This window comes from Lepidochelys olivacea, assembly GCF_965140295.1.
Source record: "Lepidochelys olivacea isolate rLepOli2 genome assembly, chromosome: 3".
Classification (NCBI taxonomy): Eukaryota; Metazoa; Chordata; order Testudines; family Cheloniidae; genus Lepidochelys; species Lepidochelys olivacea.
Window position 1 is genome coordinate 26,915,988 of NC_140413.1, and position 20,815 is coordinate 26,936,802.

The 20,815-nt window shown below is 39.9% G+C and overlaps 1 protein-coding gene across 1 annotated transcript in view; it reads left to right on the forward strand.

The window, feature by feature from the left end:
* Window positions 1-18,473, forward strand: part of NBAS (NBAS subunit of NRZ tethering complex) — a 407,958-nt gene extending 389,485 nt beyond the window's left edge. The window contains exon 52 of the mRNA XM_084622071.1: window positions 13,343-18,473. Coding sequence (XP_084478197.1) covers window positions 13,343-13,618 — 276 coding nt within the window. The 3' untranslated portion in view covers window positions 13,619-18,473. The remainder of the gene's footprint in view (window positions 1-13,342) is intronic.
* The last annotated feature ends 2,342 nt before the right edge of the window (window positions 18,474-20,815 follow it).

Consider the following 20,815-nt stretch of genomic DNA (forward strand, 5'->3'; position numbering starts at 1 on the left):
GCCCACTGCTGTAGACTCTTCCATACACATGGTGGGATTGTTTATTCCTGTGGAGTTTATTTTGCAAATAATCGAATTTATATTAACAGAGTCGCTTCTAACTTTCCTGAAAATTCAATCTTGTTGATGCTGATGTGCATTTTTCACACACATCACAGGGATTTAATCTCACTCTAAGTGCAAATTTCAGTTCAGTTTAAACTATAGCATTGACCAACACATCAGTAATGCCTCTAAACCATCAAATTTTGTTTCTGTTTAATTCCTAATGAGAATCTGGGATGGTGGGATATCTTATGTATCTTAATGCTTAACTCTTTTTGCTATCCCCAAAGTAAGTGTATGTCTGTCAATCATATGCATATATCTGAAAAAGTAGGTAACAACTATGTGACACAAAGCAAAAATTTAATCAAGGAGTTCTTGTAAACGCTTAATCTCTCAAACTCATGAAACTATCATACTAGAAGAAGCTTTATCATCAAATCCCAAGATTAATTTTCTTAGCATATCATTTTTGCTTAACTTTCTTTTTTGTAACATCAGGTTACAACGAAAGACAGACAAAAACCAAAATCATGAATCTGTCAATGCTCAAATTTGTTTTTGTGAGTGTACTGCGGCTCGCCGGGGCTCAACCCTCTCCAGGACGGCAGGGAGCTACACCAGCTCATGACACACGGATATTGTTTGGGGAAATTAGTCTGACCGCGGGAGTCTCCCTCAGTGGCCCTTATGACAACTGAAACAAGCACCGTAAGCCCAGACCCTAGGTCAGGGCGGGGCAACAATAAGTCAAGTGTTCAGGCCCTCTGGCAGGAGCTGAACAAACAGTTCAATAGTAGCAGGCCAGGCCCTGGATCAGGGTGAGGCAACCAAGTCAGTAGCTCAGGCCCTCAGGCAGGGGCTGAGCAAACAGTTAAATGTTAGCAGGCCCAGGCCTCTAAAGGACCTGGAAGGGGGGGAGACTGCCACCACAAGTGGTGGGGTGGGACACAGGCCCTCCCACTCCACTTTGCTCAGAGCTCCCTAGCTCCGCCCACTCAGGCACCCGGATGGGCTCATCCCTCTCTGGGGCAACAGGGAGCTACACTGGCTCACTACAGTGAGGAAAAAGGTTGATTGAGAATCAAAAACCTATATCCAAACTTGCTCCTATCATTGTCATTTTCAGCTCAGTCTCTTCTTGCTTTCAATCCATTTTTGGTTTAAATCCATTTTTCAGTTCTTGTTTAAAGGTACCTAAGTTTCCAAGGTCAGTTAATAAGATTTCAGAAACAAAATCCTTGTAAGATTTACATAAAAAGTTTCTTTGTGAAGTGTTTGCAGTCTATGAACCCATATATAGACAAAGACTGACTTGCTTTTGTTAAAATCACTAAAATATATTTTTAAAAAACCCTGTAATCTTCATTTCAAAGATACAAAACCCATTGATGTAATTGAAAAAATACTTATTTAGTTGCTGTGTATGTCCATCAGGTTATTAGTGAGAGTATAACAGAATGATGTAGAACCCAGTATTCACAATACCTCGTAATTTTCTACTCCTCAGTTTCCCTCAGCCTTATAATGCTTTCAGGCAATAGAAATTGCCAGGGTATGTGCTGGAACATGATGAGAAGCTGCAGTTAGAAGTGAAAAAGGCTAAATTTTCTATGCCAGATGTGACAAAAATCTGCCCGCCACAGAAAATATAATAAACAATAACAAATTTTTCACAATTTCCATTGTTGCCATAACCTGCAGAAACCAGGACTTATTGTTAAGGAGATCTGATAGGTTTTATGGAAAACTGGCTATTGGAACTTTCAAAATACATCATACAAGAAGGTTCATGTGGAATGAACTTTCTGTATGCTTTTAAGGAGAGCTAACCATGGCTTCTCTGCATTTACTTATTAATCTACAAAATTTTCAATAAAGAGTCAGAATTATACAGTCTACAAAGAATTTTTTTAAAGTTCCATTAGGAATCAACAATTGATCAATCATTGGATGTACACAGTCAAGATTCAACTTATGAAGTTAACACAACACATTATTAATTCTCTCAAATACTGGTCCTGGAATGCGAATGGGAGCATAGTTTATTTCTCAGCCTTTTGAAGATTCTCCTTCAAGATTTCCATTTCCTGAGTGAATTATACAGCTGGCTCTCCTCCTGTCTACCTTATCCACCTTGATACAGCAAGTCTTAACTTCCTTTTCTAGAAGAGAGAGGTTTGCATAGATAGAGCTGTGTAAATCCACAGATATCCACATCTGCGGACCATTTTTGCAGATCATGGATTGGAGGCGGTTACAGATTTTGAATCCATGCAGTGCTCTATGCATAGACACATTTTTAGAAGACAGAGTTCACAAAGTTATTTGAGACGGAACTCATGTTGAATTTGGATAGGCACACATTATTACTTACCAAACACATGTGTACACTCCTTCACACCTTTTCTTTCACAGGCCAGGCACCTTCCCAGCCTGGGCTCTGTCATTTCTCGCCCACTTTGATTTTGTTTCTTGGATGTTCACAGCAGTCATCCTGGGTGGGGATTCAGTGAAGAACGAACGCTGATTATGTCAGTCTCTTGCCTTAAATAGGTTTTACATATGGCAGGAATTCTTTGTTTTCCAGTGTGTGTTCTCCCCTCACAGTGGAAAAATACTGGTATTCTATCATGGAGTCCATGATACCGGTGACTTGATCACATGATCCTACAGTGTCAAACCAGCCATGAGTCAGTTTGTAGCATCCCAGAAAAGTTTTTCAGGAAGGTGGGAGATTAGCATCTTCAAAGACCTATTGTTCTCCTTAATGGTTCAGACTCATTGCATTCTGTCTGGTGGGTGTTCCCCAGGTACAAACACTTTTGTAGTACAGATGTATAGTCAATATTCCTAATTTTAGATACAAAAATGATACATGCATACAAATAGGACAATCATATTCAGCAAATCATAACCTTTCCAGTGATATCTCACATGCCTTATCTTGTACAAAACATATCATAGTTATGCTATAATCATACTATAACAATATTTCTATGAAGAATATTGGGTGTAGTGTCACACACAGGTCTTGTGCCCCAGTAATGTGGTCCAAGCTGGGTCAAGGGTGGGCAACCTTGACCTTTGGAAAGCCTCCCTCCCGCAACTTTTGCTAGTGGTTCTTTGACCATATCGGTCACTAAACCACAAGTCTGATATACATCCAAAATATAAAAAACCATGGGATTAATGGGAGATTACTTCATGAATGCAGCTTCAACCCCCACTCCTTTGAGCTGAATTGGAGGGAGCAGAAAGTGCCAGATTCCTCAGAGTCTCCACACATTCTGGATGTGATTTCTGGCGTAATTTGCTCTCAGGCAAATTACAACAAGGCAAGGAGACAGAGGTGCCTTAGATCCTGTTAATATAAGTCCCACTTAAGGTAAAAAAAAATATTACAATTTATATTCACTAAAGAAAATGGAAGTTTATACACTAGGCCAGTGGTTCTCAAACTGTGGTCCGTGGACCGCTAGTGGTTCACGAGCTCCATTCAGGTGGTCCGCGGATAGTTCCCTCTCAGGTGCACGCCTGGGCTGCTGCACATGGGAGAATGAATGGCCACCCCCCCTAATTAGTGGAGTCGCACAGGCATGGCTCCCCTATTTAGGTGCCTGGACCCTGGAGAAGACGCACATGTAAGGTGAAGTGGTGGCCTTGGGGGGAAATAGAGGGTAGATGGGAGGGGGAAGTGGGGTGGGAAGAATTTGAGATGTGCAGGGCTGCAGTGGCCAGAGAAAGAGGCGACTTTCCCCAGCTCTGTGGCTGCTGAGGCGAGGGAGAGACCCCCCTCCTTCCCAGCCCGAGCTTGGAGTCTGCTGTGGTGCGGGAGAGAGGGAGAGACCCCCACTCCTTCTCAGCCTCAGTTCGGGGGCTGCCATGACAGGGGAGAAAGGGCACATCCATCGCGTTAGACAGGAAAGACTACTGATATTAAAATATGAGTTGTGTGCTTATATTTATAGAACAAAAAATGTTAATTGTTTCTTTTATATACAGCATTTTTCTCCAAAGCGCTTTACAATAGTTAGCTAACGGTACAAACAACATTTGCAAAGATCATTAAGTGGTCCACTGAGACCCTCAGCAATTTTCAAGTGGTCCGTGAAAAAAAGGTTTGAGAACCACTGCACTAGGCCTCTCATATAGGCCTATTTCTTTCACACATTGAAGTCAATGGGAGTTTTACTATTGACTTCACTTCAGTTGGAGTACGGTTTGGTCAGTGCCTGAAAGGTTACATTTATAAGAGATTCTTGGCAGTATTTGAAAAGCAGGTCATACAGAAGAGGCTACCATTATTCTGTGTAAATCTTGTAGTGTTTGGAAGTGTTTTTGTTGCACTCCAGAAAGCATGCCTCCTGCTTTTTATTTTTCACTCTCATAATTACTTTAGGTGGAATTTTAGTAAACGATTGTTAGCCAACGTATATGCTATGTATTAGAGCAATTACATTAATATTGTAGACAGTATAATAAGTGATATAGTTGCAGATTGAATTGTGCTTTACCCAAAATGCTTTTCACTCATGCTAAGGAATATCCCATAACTTTTTTCAGTAGCTAACCTTTGCTCTTGGTAAGAGGAAATACAAAACCTGTCATAGTAGGAACACTATGCCTTGGGTAGTTAGAGGATGCCTGCAGTGACACCTGGAATGTGGTAGTCAAAACAAAGATAAGAGAAAGGTACAGGATAGCACAGAAAAACAAGATAAGAAGCTTGTATTGACTTGTCTGTTAAAGCTTGGGTGATGTACAGAATGTTCACTACCTTGTAAAAAGGGCTACTATTAATATGGATAATCTCAAATGCATATTTTTGAAACAAAGGTGAATGCTGCAAGATTGCTATGTGTTGTGTTCTGTTGTCTTTGACTAATAACCTGGTTAAACTTAGGCTACATGGTTTCTTGAATATTTTTAATAACAAACCACAAGTGTAGTCAAGCAATTGGGTTTGGCTATACTTAGTTTTCAGATTTGTTGCAGAAGGCCAATTCCCATTTACATTAAACAGGGAGGGAAATATGCCATCTGGCAAAATGAAATAGTCAGATTCCCTGACATACTGCGAGCACAGCTCACAAACATGGCTGTGAAAAAAATACAGCAGTTGCTTGCTAGTACGGATGTATTATTTAGTCATTTGTTGTATGATGCTGACAGCTTTATGGATGTTTACAGTTAAAAGGATGATGCAGAAGTGCTGATCTAGGAATGTACAGCCTTTGCCGACAATAAAACAGACAGTTTTTTTAAGCTTTTCTGAAACTGCACACCTCTATTATTGTGTAACCTTTTGCAAACTGCCAGTTCCATCTTTCACATACCAGAAATAACTAGACTACCCCCTCACAGTGAATATGGTGTATGAATAATTTAAAAAACTTTATCTTAGTATAGCCAGTTAAGTAGTTTATGAATGTCAGTAGGATTCAGAGCTTCTCTTTAAGGGTTGCTTATTTCTGAGAACACTTTCAGTGTTGTCGTCTTTCTTATGTCAGCATGCAAAGGTTCAGACTGATTTACTCCTTATAGTACAATAATTCTATAGACTGACTGTAGCTGTACTGGTAAAGCAGCCATAGATTGAGAGCCTATGTAGTCAGCAAAAAATGCTGCCTGTACCCAAGGGACTTGAGTTGAAAGTGGCACTTGAATATAACGTTTTTTCTAGTTAGTCTAAAATAACTGTTGATATTTAGCCTACTTACATATTGTATATTCATTGTTGATGTACTTGGATACATCCTTTATATTTCAAAACAATTTATTCCTTTTGTAACAAAAAATTTACAAAAAATGAAGTTTGGAAAATAAAATGGAATTTACAGTTATTTGTTTTCAACTAATTCTGGGTGATTGTGCCAAAATAATCAGCTCCATATTCCTTAAGATCCTCTTCAGCTGTGTAACTAGCCTCTTCCTTCATTAATGACTGTTGACTTGCAACCTGGTTTATCAGTTTCTTCTTTATTGGAATCTTTTCAAACAGTGTGTGTATGGCCAGAAAAGTGACTGCAAAAATATCAGCAATTTACTCCAGAGATCTAATCCCTGTGTGTCCTTGAGCCATACCTGTTCAATTCAGGGACAAAACCAACATTTAACCTTTGCTAACAGTGCAAAACTAATACTTACATGGAAGAACAAACACAATTCTGTTCTGTCTGATGCACCATCGGCAATAGTATGTTGTCACTAGCATGCTTAGATGTTATTAATCAACAGAAAAGGATAAAACCTCACTCTTTATGGTAACATTTTTTCCACTGATAACACTATGTATCTCAGCATCTACCTGACCAATAGACACCAGGTGGAGCTACCATAAGCCACTGAGGTGAGAAAGGCATTCCTGTCCACCCCTGTTCTGGACTGTGTCCTTGACAGCACCTGGGTAGATTTTCAGAGAGCAACACACTATTTCACCTCAAATATTTAGTGAATCTCCACTTGATGTTTTGTGTTGTATTGCCTGCATCCATATAGGACTGTTTTAATGAACTGGGTGGTCTAAAGATGTAATAGCCAGGAACTCCAAGTCCTAATCTTTGCCCTGTCACGCTGTGTGCCCTTGAGTTTGTTACACTGCTTCTTGGTTTTGCATGCTATGGAGTGGGATTAATACTATTGATGATACTACTCATAATACTCATGAGGAACTGTGTGCACTAGCTAGTATTTGTACAGCACTTTACTATATAAAGGCTAGATATCATTGTATACAGTCTCTGACAGTGATTACTAAAGCCTGCTAAATTTAAACCTGCATTTTATGTCTTTCTTACTGTTGTTGTTATTTTGCTGTGTAAATATTCACCAAATCAGTTTATATATGTTAAATGAAAGAACATGACATAGCTTTGGTTGGGAAAACAGTTGCTTTAGCTACAAGTAATTCAATACTGAGATATTACACTTGATCTCTCACCAGAAAAAGGGTGAATTAGTGTGTATTTTAGTAGTTGTAGGCAGTGTTGTTGCAGTCCAGTTGGTCCCAGGACATTAGAGAGATAAGGCAGGTGAGGTCATATCTTTTATTGGACCAGCTTCTCTTGGTGAAAGAGAGAAGCTTTTGAGTTTACCCAGAACTCTTCTTCAGGTCTGGGAAACTGTCTTAGGCTGTGTCTACACTACAGCTTAAATCGGCATAATTTATGTTGCTCGGGGTGTGAAAAGTCACACTGACATAAACACCGGTGTGAAGAGCCCTATGTCGGCAGGAACATAAGTAGTTAACACATTTCAAGGGATAATTCAAGGTGAAGTGGCCCGTTAACACCCCTCCAGTCATGGAGAGGAAAGGATGGGAGGAGGGGCAGATGGAGTGTGGGGAGGGGGGTTGTTAGTGGGTTATAGATTGTTTTAATATGCCATAAATCCAGTGTGTCTATTTGGTCCTTGATTTTTAGTGTCTAGTATAGTTATGAATTTAAGCTCCCAGGCTCATCTTTTGAAAGTGTTGTGCATGTTTCCTTTGAGGATGAAGACTGATAGGTCAGCTGTAGAGCGATTGCTTTGTGAAAAGTGTTCACCCACAGGTGATGTGGTGTTTTTCTCTCTTATCATTTTCCTGTGTGAGTTCATTCAAGAGCATAGTGATTATCTGGTTTCACCCCCGTATTTGCTATTGGGACATTTAGTGCACTGGATAAGGTATACTGTATGTTGTGATAGTTATGTGTAGGATCCAGGGATCTTGTAAGGTGTGTGTGGGGGCGGGGGGGTGGCGTATTTATCACGTAGCAGTGGAGATATGTCTGCAAGTTTTTCATCTGTTGTTCTGGCAGGATCTGGTGTCACTCTGAGTTAGTGTTTCCTGGTCTGTGGGGAACTTGCTTCTGATGATGAGCTTGGAGAATTTGGGTTATAGTTGTTAGATGATAATCCGTATGGGTTCTAATGTGGGGTGGTAGGTGCATTTTAGCAGTTGCCTTTAAGGTGTTCGCAAGACTATTTGATTTCTGTGAGTTTTGTGGGTATTTTTCATGTGTCTATGTGTTCCATAAAACGTTGACAGTATAAATGTGTCTGAGGTGTCTGTGTGTATTGCATATGGAGTATTTGTCTCATATTTAAATGGTAAGCTTTTGGGGGCAGGGACAGTGTTTTTGTTTTGTGTTTGTACAGTGCCTAGCACAATGGAGTCCCAGTCCGTGTCTGGGGCTACTATACGCTACGATAATACAAATTATAAATAATAATTCATGTTTACATGTCTATAATGTAGACATGTCTGTTCGCTAACAGCCAAAATGTCTTTAAAACCTGAAAACTAGTCACCTTACCACATCCACAAGCTGACGTGGTTCTCTCAGTGTTCTGAGCCACACAGCACAAAACTAAAATTCAGGTATAACCCATGACGGTAACTTCATCAGATTGTTTAATGTTCTTAGAATTGTTCCTCCAGAGAGTAAGACAAGAACTACTGTACTTTGAAATAATTAGCTTTGCATCCATGGAGATAATTTCATGCAACAGATTGATAATGTGCCAAGGATTTAAAAAAAATGTATTTTAAAGATGTCAATGTGAAGAAGACTGTCAGTGAGAAGTACAACTTGTATCTAAATGAAATAAAAGGGAAATGCAGGTTCGGAGATTTGTAGCATATAGACTTGAAAGCCAGAAGGAACCGTCATGATAATCTAGTAGTCTGACCTCCTGCACGTTGTAGGCCACAGAACCTTGCGCACACACTCCTGTAGTAGGCCCATAACCTCTGGCTGAGTTACTGAAGTCCCCTATCTTGACGTAAAGACTTAAAGTTATAGAGAATCCACCATTTTAGTTCAAACTAGTGCTGTCAAGCCATTAAAAAAATTAATTGCCCTTTTAATCGCACTGTTGTTAATAGAATACCATTTATTTAAATATTTTTGGATGTTTTATACATTTTCAAGTATATCGATTTAAATTACAACACAATACAAAGTGTACAGTGCTCACTTTATATAATATTTTTAAAAATATTTACACTGTAAAAAAGATAAAATAGTATTTTAGTTCAACTCATACAAGTACTGTAGTGCAATCTCTTTTATCATGAAAGTTGAACTTATAAATGTGGAATTATTCTTTTTTTACATAACGGCACTCAAAAGTAAAACAATATAAAACTTTAGAGCCTACCAGTGCACTTAGTCCTACTTCTTGTTCTCCTTTAGGGGAGTCTCGGCTTATTGAAGGGGTAAGATATTTTTATCTCAGAAAGTAAGTATTCTGAAGATGGGAGGGGTGTGAGTTGTGCAGGAGAAGGGTGAATTCTTGGTGCTGCTCCTGTTTTGGTTGGGTTTCTGAGCTCGCCAGGCTCACCTCCTGTCAAAAGAGGAAGAAAGTTTAACCTTAGAAATCTTCATTTAGTATTTGGGGAGGCTGGGGTAGGGAGCAAGCAATGACTTGTGCGGGAGGAGGGTGAGAGAGATGCCTTGATGCTGCTTCTGGAATGGTGATTACTGGTACTGGGGCTTGCCTCCTTTTACTGAGCTCGGTGGGCTCCCCTTAACTGAGCAAACCCTTGTTTGCAAGGGAGGATATGGATTTTACCTCAGGAATTCGGCATGTGGCGGGGAGGAGAGGTTGGTGGCAAGAGGTTGAGCTTGCCATGCACCTGTTCTCTATGGGGTACCCCCCAGAGCGAGGGGCTGTCCAGGGGCAATGGGGCACAGCATGGGGAGGGCAGGGTGGGTGTCCGTCCTCAGAGCAAGTTGCTGGTTGGGGACAAGGGTGCACAGCACGACGGGAGGAGGGAGTCAGTCACTGTAGCAAAGGGCCGGCTGGGCGCAATGGGGCATGGTGTGGGGAAGGTTGATCCCCGGAATAAGAGGCCGGTTGGGGGCATGGTGGGGGGTGAGCAAGGGGCCTGCCGGGGGGACATTCAGGCACAGTGCATGGGGAGGCAGGGGGGAGTTGGTTCCCGGAGCAAGGGGCTGGCCATGGGCAGTGGTCACAGCTGGGGGAGGAGGGGCTTTGCCCCAAGAATGAGGGGCCAGTCAGGGACAATAGGGCACAGCATGAGGGGAGAGGCAGTCCCAGGAGCAAGGGGCAGGCCAGGGGCAACGGGGTACAGCAGGTCAGGATCCCTACCTCTCAGCCAGAGCTGGAATAGGAACCACTTCCTCTCCTCTCCTCTTGTTTTCCCACCCTCCCAAAGGGGATTGGGTTACTGCACCTGACTGGACACTGTCAGGTCCTCCGCAGCTGGTGCCTGTCTCCCTCCCTGCCCAGAGATATGGGATTAACACCATTAAAAAAAGAATGTGTTAATTTGGTTTTCAGTTAATTGTAGGTGTTAACTGCAATAAAGTGACAGCCTTAGTTCAATGAGTGGCCCATGCCCCATGCTGCACAAGAAGACCACCAGGGTCTCTGCAAATCTGACTTGGGGGGGAATTCCTTCCCAACCAGATATCATGATGAGTTAGACCCTGAGCATGTGGGAAAGACCTGCCAGGCAAACACCTGGGAAGAAATTGTCTGTTGTAACTCAGAGCTCCCCCCCCCCCACCCCCCCAGTGTCCTATCTTTGCCCGTCCGGAGATATTTGCTAATAGCAATCACAGATGGGCCATATTCCATTGTTTGTGATCTCATCATACAATTCCCTCAATAAATGTATCAAGTTCAGTCTTAAAAGAAGTTAGGTTTTTTAAAAGAAGTTAGGGTTTTTGCCCCCCTGCTCCCCTTGGAAAGCTGTTCCAGATCTTCACTCCTCTGCTGGTTAGAAAAAATCTTTGTTGATCAGGACTCCTGTCCTCCATTTTATCTTGAAAAATCCATCATTTCCCCTCCAAGACTCCCTAAAGTCCCTAAGGGAGGGAAGTTAGTTAATAAACCGATAATAATAAAGGGTAATTTTTAAGGCAAATTCAAAGAAAGAAGGTAGTGATACCTGGAGCCTATTATCTAAGAAGTATGGTTCATCAAATGAACATTCTCGGCATGCTGACATGCTTTATATTTTCTCTCTTTTCCTGTGTTTTAAAAAAAGAAAGAGAGGTTGGGAAAACTGTTCTACTTTTAAAAAGGAGCAACAAATTATTCTTGCACGTTTTTCTGTGTCCTACATAAAGATAAAGCACCATGCTGTCTTCTCCCACCACCTCTTTAACAAGAGAGAGATGCTTACATTTATAAGGGTGAAAGGATCTAAAGATAACAAAGTTCTTCATTCTAAAATAACTTGTGTGGTTTCATCAGTTAGGGCTCAGTCTCATCCCTGTTGAAGTCAGTGGCAGCTCTCCCACTGACTTCAAGAGCAGTAGGATCCAGCATAGGTTTCTTTTGAATTCTTCATGCTCCTCTGCATATGTAATGAACATCTCAGTGTAGCCGCTGTGGTGTGAGAAACGGCGATGTCTAAGGGCAGGTCTGCACTAGAAGCACTACTTGCGGCTGTGCCACTTTTCCATGTTTGGTGAAGACTCTCCATGCCGGGGTCCCCAAACTGGCAGGGAGGAATGTTCGTGTGAGGGCAGCTGGGGCCCAGGCGAGGCTGCCAGCCTGTCCAGGTCGTCTCCCCCCCTCTCCCTCCCAGAGCTTCGGCCCCAATCCTAGCTCCAGAGGGGGGAGGGGGGAGCAGAGAGGGGTAAGGGGGGGCCCGCAGTAAAAAGTTTTGGGACCACTGCTCTGTGCCAGGAGAGCACTCTCCCATCACTCTCCATCAGTATAATTACTCCACCTCCACGAGAGGCGGAAGCTATATTGGTGGGAGAGCGTCTCCTGCTGACATAGCGGCAGTGTGGACAGTACTTAGGTCACTGTAACTTGCGTTGCTCACAAGGGTGTCTTTTTCACACCCCTGAGCGATGCAAGTTAGATCGACTTAAGTGGTAGTATAGACCTGTCCTTAGCCACTAAGTTTGGTTTTTGGCTCACCGGACCAGAGATATATTTAATCTCCCAGACAGAGGCTCAGAGCTGGTGATTTCCCCCTATCGTCTGAGAAATGGAAGTGAAATGATGAAATAGGGAATTGGGATATAACCAAGAAATGTCCATCCTGATGCTTTAGAGGGGCGGGACGGGGGGAATTCAACCTGCCAGTTTAACCAAAACACTGAGAAGGTAAGCCCTGAGCTGCTTCAGCTGTATAGCTAGAGACAAAAAAGACAATCAGAAAATGATAGGCAAGAAAATGTTGGATGTTGTCCTGAAAAATCAGGATGCAATGATTTATGATGCTGGTTGAGTCAAAAATTGCCTAGAGATAAGTTGCCATATGTCTCCAAGATGTCATAGATTCAGCTACATATGCTGACCAGTGGGAGAGCTGTGCTGCTGTACCAGATGACTTCAGATGACAATATGAGTTCCATTAACACTTCCTGCTCTGCCAGCCATCAAAATATAGTGGACAGTTATTCTGGAAAGTGGGACCAAAGTTGAGTATAAGGGAGATGGAATTTAAAAAAAAAAAAAGTCTGGTCAGGAAATCACTCATTATTTATTAAACAGTTTAATTGGTTTGTTCATATTTTATCTGATGGAATGCATTGAAAGAAAGACGATTTCTACATACTTCTTACAAGGTTCATTTCTGTTGCTTGTTAATTTTTTTCTGGACATTGGAGACGTAAGACACTTTATGCCATTAAAGCAGTGTTGTTTTTCTGGGAGCTTAGATCTGATTTATCTTCTAAATTAGCTAAAATTGAATTTAAAAACTTAATCCTGTAGCATTGTCCATACAGATATAGGCGCAATTTTCAAAAGAACTCCGTCCCTATTGCATGCCACAGTGGGAGCTGCTGGGTGCTCTGGATTTTGAAAATCTGAGCCTGGTTATGGGTTCTGGTCCTGAGCTCTATTCAGACACTTGCCTGTATAGTGCACACAATTCAGTGTGTCAGAAAATATAGTTTACCTTATGATCTCCCATATGAATCTCTGTTAATCCTTCTATTAACGTAAAGATAGAAAGGGAGTTTTCTATATATATAGGGAAGATACTGGGAATCTATTTCAAGCTCTGCACTACCTTCTATTTAGTCTCTTTGTTCCTTAGTTTGAAATGGGTATATCTGTAGGACTTGTGCGGTTTTATTAATAAAATAAATGATGATTGTTAAAGGTTTGCCTTGGATGTGTAAAAGTATATATCACTATTGCTATTAAGCTATGGAGAACATCCTACCATTGCTGCTTCACAACTAAAAAGCATATTGGAGGAGGTCATGGTTGATGATTATAATGGTCTTGGTCCCTTGTGGCCTTAAAAAAAAATCTATGGATGTAACCAATAACTCAGTCTTCATTTTTGTGTATTTTTCTTTCTTTGCAGATTGATGGTTCCAGCTGTGATTCTGAAATTCTTTCCTTGCTCCTGAATGCAAAATTAGTGGTAAAGTGCATATCCACTGTGTTCTACCCTCACCTTATCAACCACTTACTGGCCAACCAGGAAGAGGGGCATTGGGATGTAGAGGAAATAGCAAAACAACTGCAGGAAGCAGGCTTCAGTGCAGAGGCAGGCTCTCTTATGATGTGTTACAAAGGGATTCATCCTGCACTCAGAACCTACAGTACTGCCCTCAGTGCTATTCAGCATTGGATCTGAGTGGCAAAACAAACTGAATTTTTTTTGACAAAACAGCTGCCTGAATAATGTGTTTGTTTCAATTGCCTGCTTTTCAGATGGAAATCTTCTACATGAGAGACAAATTGTTGTAACGAAGTGATATATTTAGAGTTGATCATCTCTTCTTATGATTTGTGGAAAATGCTAACAATATACATACTGTGGATTTACTTCCAGTTTATTTTGAAACTTTTTACCAGTTCTAAAAGTCTCTCTCTCAGTATAGGTATAGTAAATCTCTCAAACTGGTAAAAACTTTCAAATTGGCAAAAACATTTGAAATGCAACCACTGTAATGTCTAAATTATAAACTAGGAAAGTAACTTGTGATGCTACAGGGTTATACAATGTGTCACACAATTCTTGTAAGTCATTTACACCCTGGTCACAATGTAAAACAATAGTTATCAATAAAAGTGTTTAGAACAAACGTCATCACCATGAAGAGAAATAACTAATGAGAAGTTCTGAAATCTTAAAATTTGATATTTTTCAATGTTGTTTTGGTTATCTTATTACAATAGTTTTATTTGCAATAAGTGACATACTTTTCATTTATTAAACCTTTTCTTCCCCCCCCCCCTTTTGACTGAACTGAGTATTCTTCAGGGGGAAGCAAGCTGATAATTTTTGTCACGCTTACTATAGTTTGGTCTTTGTTACTCTCTATCCAATTTCAGAAAACTTGGCTCAGATCTCCAGAAGATTTTGTTCACCGTTTTGTCTTTCTTTCCAGATGTCTTCTCCTATTTGCTATGGACATGAATAGCCGATCCATTTCAGTTTTGTTCAGTAAGTCCTTACACCCCCTTTCCTGGGGAGGCTTGAGAATAAACAAGATGAGCACAAACCAGCCTTGGATTTTTTAAGACCCAAAATACCCAATCAGATTCTTAAAAAAACAGAACTTTATTAGAAGAACAAAAAAAGATAAGAGAACAACTCTGTAAGATCAGAATGGAAGATAATCTTACAGGCAGTCAGATTCAAAACATAGAGATTCCCTCTAGGCAAAACCTTAAGTTACAAAAAGACACAAAAACAGGAATACATATTCCTCCAGCACAGTGAATTTCACAAGCCAAAACAAAGAAAACCTAACACATTTTCTAGCTAGATTACTTACTAGCTTTACAGAAGTTGGAGGGCTTGCATCTTTGATCTGTTCCCGGCAAAGGTATCACACAGAGAGACAAAAGCCTTCCCCCCCCCCTCCAGATTTGAATGTATCTTGTCCCCTCATTGGTCATTTTGGGTCAGGTGCCAGCCAGGTTACCTGAGCTTCTTAACCCTTTACAGGTAAAAGGACTTTGCCTCTGGCCAGGAGGGATTTTGTAGCACTGTATACAGAAAGATGGTTACCCTTCCCTTTATATTTATGACCGTGCACATGGATTTATTCTATGTAGCCTGTTTTACCAGAAGCATTTGGTGTTCATGTGTTTATATGATTATGGCTTTGTGTTAAAATTACCTTCTCATTTCGCTCTTGCTTAGTTCTATACTGAGATCAGTCTTCAAAGGAATTTTGCGAGAACCTGAGAAAAAAATAACATTTCTGTTTCATTCTACAAAAATGAGTACTGAGACAATAGTTTCTAATCTTTATTTAAGTGTAGGGTGGATGTCCAGTGCAGGTACTCCATAGGAAAGCTATACAACTGGATAAATGGCTTGGAAAAGGACTTAAAAAGAGATGTTTGGTAAAGAAGCAAACCGGGGGGCAGTTGGGGACTCCTGTGATTGGTATGGCAGGGGGCCAACCCCAATTATTATAGCCCACCTTAATCCTCCTATGAGGGGGGCAGTGGATAAGGTAAGGTAAGGTCCTGGCAATGGATTTGCTGGAGGGACGTGGGTGGAAAAAAAGGAGGGAGCTGGTAAAAGTCCCCCGGGTAATTATGGAATAAACATAGGGGTTACCTGCACTGTACACTTTTATCTGCTGGGTAGTCCCAGACATCTAATAATAGTGTTGCGGTCTGATTAAATCCATGTCAAATGTGTCCTGTCCTTCTTTTGGTATAGCCAGACAACCATTGTTGGGTTAATTTTCTATAAATATCATTTGTGGCTTTGAATTAATATTATTTTATTTTACTTACACTTTGTCCTAAAAAAAATCGTTTCATAAGACACTTACCTCGCAATTTGCTTGGAATTCTTTAAGAAGACTGTAACGGTGTATTGAATCCTTCAGGTGGTTTGGCCCTTTTTAGTTCACACATTTTCAACAATGTTTGAGAAAGGGACTTCCAGCTTCCTTCATTCATGACCATAATTTTCATTCATCAATCTCAGGGGTTAGAACTGAGGTCTTTTTCATTTAAGTTCCCCACATTAATCTTTGCCTCAGGTTCCAAATACTATATCTTGAATAAAATCAAAGCTCATTGGCATAGCACAGAAAAAACAGGAAAAATCACAAACCCAAAGATAAATGGAAATAAATAAATGCACTAAACAATGCTATTAGCCAGACACATGGGTTGTTTTACAAAGTATTGAAATAGCACCTACAGCATGGCATAACAATGCATATCACGTTTCTCAAGCTATTACCTCAGAATCATGTTTCCAGGGAGTCCATGTGTTTGTGTGTCACATCAGAGTCAGTGCAGTAGATAAAACCCAGCAGTGTTAGCAGTTCAGAGAGCCGCTAACATCCTGGCAATACATCACACCAAAGCTAACCCAGGATAGATAACAGTCATTGGTGTCCAGTTGGTATGGTTCCTGTGTGGTTCTAGCCCAAAAACGTGCACAGAGATTAAACAATTTTCTGCATCTTCATCCAAAATCACATGCTGAGTCTTAACTGTTCTCCAGTAACACTTTCCAAATGGCATTATCAACCACTTCTTTCTAGATGGAATAGAGTTCTGTTTCCCCCAGCCTCATCAGTAAACAGCTTATGCAGACAGGAACTCTGAGATGCAGATAGACTCAGTGATTAAACAGATACTTAACTTTATTTAAACATTTTTTAAAAGACACATTGGTGGGTTATACTGGACAGATGGACATAATTTCTCACTGAATCAATATGGAATGAACTGTCATAATTTTCCTCATGCAAAGTAGGCTGTGAAGCAGTGTAAGTAGTACTTGTTTAAGAAAGACAATTAATGGTAGCTGCTCATCTTTTGGGGCTGTATTTCCCCCTGTTGACTCTCAGTGAATTGTGTTTGTGACCTTATTTGTCCTGCCATTTGGACATGGTCAGTCAATTGGCTGTCATACATCAATGACATTAGATAGAGGCATTACATGGTTGTAGGTGTCTCACCAGCCTGCAGCAAGTAGCTTCCACCACATGCAGGCATCTGTTCATGAAAAGAGAAGGCACATTCTGAGTATATGTGTATCAAAGTACTGATGTATTTGTGAAGTTCTCCCATGAGATTGATTTCAGATTTGGAGTTTTGACAGTTGTTATTAAGACATGTTAGCAAACGGGATAACAATGTGAGTTATCCCATAAGACCCTCTCATCATCTGTTACTTATTAAGACCATAAAAAGGTACTGACAAGCTGAATTGACACTTGTGCCTACTTGGATTTTGTCAATTTATTTGAATTACAATTGGAAACTGTTCAAAATATTACTTTCAATGAATACAGCATGAGCTGGATCTCTCCTTTGGAGGTTACTCATCTTAGTAGTTTGTTCATTTCCTGATAAAGAAACAGGCCAGAATTTAGGCTCTTACATTCATATTCAATCACCTAAATAGTAATGGGCTGATTTTTGAAAGGTGCTGAGCACCCCAGCTCCTAATGATGACTATGGCAGCTGCAGGTGCTCGACACCTTTGATAATCAAGCTCTTCCAGGTAGTGTCTATGGTTGAGGTTTGGAGCCTAATTCCTAGGGCTATATGGGTTGAAAATGTTAGCAAGTTCATAGTTTATTAGCTGTCTGTAGTAGTGAACAGGGTAGTATTTGGACAATTAAAGTTGTTGAGACCAAAACACTCATTGGCCTGATTCATTTCTCATTCATATTGGTTTGAAATCAAGAGTAACTCAGATAAAGTCAGGAGAGTCTTCATATGAGCCACCATTAATAGACCACCTGGATTAAGCTCATGTTACCCAGGATGAGGAACAGGCCCATCCCTGAAGCTATCCAGCACTTGTGTGGTGAAGAGAAGGAGAATTTCACAAGGCAGGCTTACAGAAGCTATGTCCTGTCTATTGGATTCAAGGTCAGCATTTTTTGCTCCTGGACAGGGTGCATAAAATGAATGATTTAAAAAACAGATTTTTTTTCATTTAAATTAAATACTGGTTTATTTTTTAAAATAAACCTATTAAAATTACATTTGAAACAATGGCAATCTATATTAAGGCCCAAACTTACTATACTCTATTAAAATAATGTAGATTAAATTAAAAATAATATTAAGCAGTACATGTTTGCTGTTGACATTTTGAAGGAAGTCAAACCACTGAACTGGAGGAAGTCACTGGCTAAAGACGTAGAACCAGATTTGTTGAAGTGTTAAATGAGTTTTTGACAGTGGTAACCTCTTTTGCAGGTGCGGAGAGAATATTTTCTTCATTTCAGTTTATTTAACTAGTTCAGTTCAATGAGTTCAAAGTTAAGAGACCAACTGAGAGTTGAAAATACAGGAAAGCTTGTTTTCCCTTTCCAATCTATGAATTAAAAATTAGATGTGAGAGGATGAGATCCACTATTCTAAAATATTGAAGGGCAGTGGTGACCATAAACAATCAGTTCAATTCACTAATTACATATGATACATCGTTTAATAAATCATTTTAAAATGCAGAACATGTTTTGATCAACTTTTTATACACTTATTCTTATGTATCCAGCATATTCGTTTTATTCAACCAATAAAACAAATTTAAAATGTTTTGTGTATGTTTAATTAAATTCATATTTCCACCCAAGTAGAGCTTGACACAAATCACAAATTTAAAAAAAATCATCTAGTAAGTAAGAAATGCATCATTCGCCATTTTCTAACATCATAAAAATGGTAAAAAAAATAAGAATCTGACTAAGTAGAAGTAAAGCTATATAATTATTTAAATGTATATACATCTAGTGTATCCTCCTGGTTAGCAAACGAAGCACCAAATGTAATGTAAAGGGCTATATTTAATTGCAAATCAACATATTTTAATGGTTACCAATCAATGTGAATCACTCTTTTTTTTTTTTAGGAAAATATCAAAAGTACAAATGTAAACAAGATTAAAATCAATTATTTATATCAAAAATTTTCTCATTCAAAAGCTTGTCTCTCTCACCAACAGAAGTGGGTCCAATGAAAGATATTACTTCACCCACCGTGCCTCTCTAATATCCTGGGACTGACTCAGATACAACAACACTGCATACAATGATGAATAGAGGCAAAACAGCCAAAATGGTCATTGGTACATAGCTTTAATACCATCTAATAGAAAATATCATTCATAGGAGGATGGTTAGCAATAATAAATGGATCATAGTATTAGTGTTCTTAAGACTTTCTACAATTATATTTACCATTTCAGAAAACGTATTGTTAACTGAGTAATCATGAAATAAGATGTATAAAATACTAAACTTAATCTGGTGTAACCAACATGAATTTAGCAAAGGCAAATTGAGTCTCAGTAGTCTCTTAGAATTGTTTAATGCATCAATATACTTATAGAGAAGGCCTTTGACAAGAAATAGGAGGCAAAGTATTGTTTTGTATCGAAAACTGGCTAGGAAACGTAAATCAGATTCATGTTCCATGTTCCAAAGCATAGCCCTCCCAAGCAGAAGTTGGCAAACATGTCTGATCAAAACAAAGGAATGTGTGCTCAGCTTGATTTGCACTTAAGCAGTAAACAGAGTCATCAAGCAGGAAAGGGAGACAAAGGAAGCTCAAACAGGTGAGAAAAAAGCATCAGGGAACATAGACCTTTTGTCTCCAGATACTAAGCTGGAAATGTCTTTCAAGAGGGGGACTGACACTATAAAAAGGAGGGACAAATGCCCTCAAGGCACCCCTTTCTCTTTTCCTGCACATCACATTCATGGCACCTGAGGTGACAAAGGAAGCATTTGTTGGATTCTGGGAAAAGAGGTTGTGACCTAAGAAGTTTGGTCAGTAAGACTGCTGAAAGCATGTGATGAGAAAACTTTGCTTTGAATTTAATATAGTTGGTTAAGTGAGGTACCAGTTGCCTTCTATCTTTGTTTTTCTTGTAATCATCTCTGGCCTTTATGCCTCATTACTTGTACTCATTTAAAATCTATCTTTGTAAGTAATATAATTGTTTTATTGTTTTCTCTAATCTAGTGTGTTTATAGTGAAGTTTAAATGCTCCATTTGGGGTGGCAAGTTGTGTGCATATTGATTCTATTAAAGATATAACTGACTTTATAAAAACTTGTATTGTCCAGGACTGGGCTTGGCAATACAGGACACTGTTACATTCTGTAACTCGTGGGAACACTCTACACTCCCATGTTCGTCCTTGTAATATGATTGTGTGGTATCTAATGCTAAGTTTGTCATATTGGGTGTCTTCAGAAGGCTCATGATGCACTGAACATTGTTATAGTTATGTTATAGTAATGTTCTAGGTTATAATTTCATGTATATAGTTATGAGGCTGAAAACGTGTCCTCATGGCTTAAAGCAAGCCCAGGCAAAAACTATACAGAAGCAGAGGGGCAGTTCACACCTCATCAGGGCATGTATGGGACAAACCCAGCCCAGCCTCACAAGAACAAAGGACACTGGCTTAGGCAACAACAAAGGATTTGTTGGACTCTCGAGTGAGTCACCCTCCCTTCTTTGGTCAGTTTGGGACTGTGATGAGGTAATGCTCACCTGACTCTGAAGGGGGGCAGCAAAGCCAAGAGGGAAGACAGAACATGATCAAAGGGAGAGACATTTGCCGTCCTCTTCCTCTCTCTTCTACCTACATCTACAGACACCACACCAAGCAACTGAAGCGCTGATCAAAGGGGAGAGCCTGGCTCAAGAGCAACCAGCCAGCCTGTGGTGAGAAGCATCTACGTTTGTGAGGGCACTGAAAGTGTTAACATCAGCTTAGAATGCATTTTGCTTTTATATCATTTGACCAAATCTGACATGTTATATTTTGACTTATAATCACTTAAAATCTATCTATGTAGTTAATAACTCTGTTTGT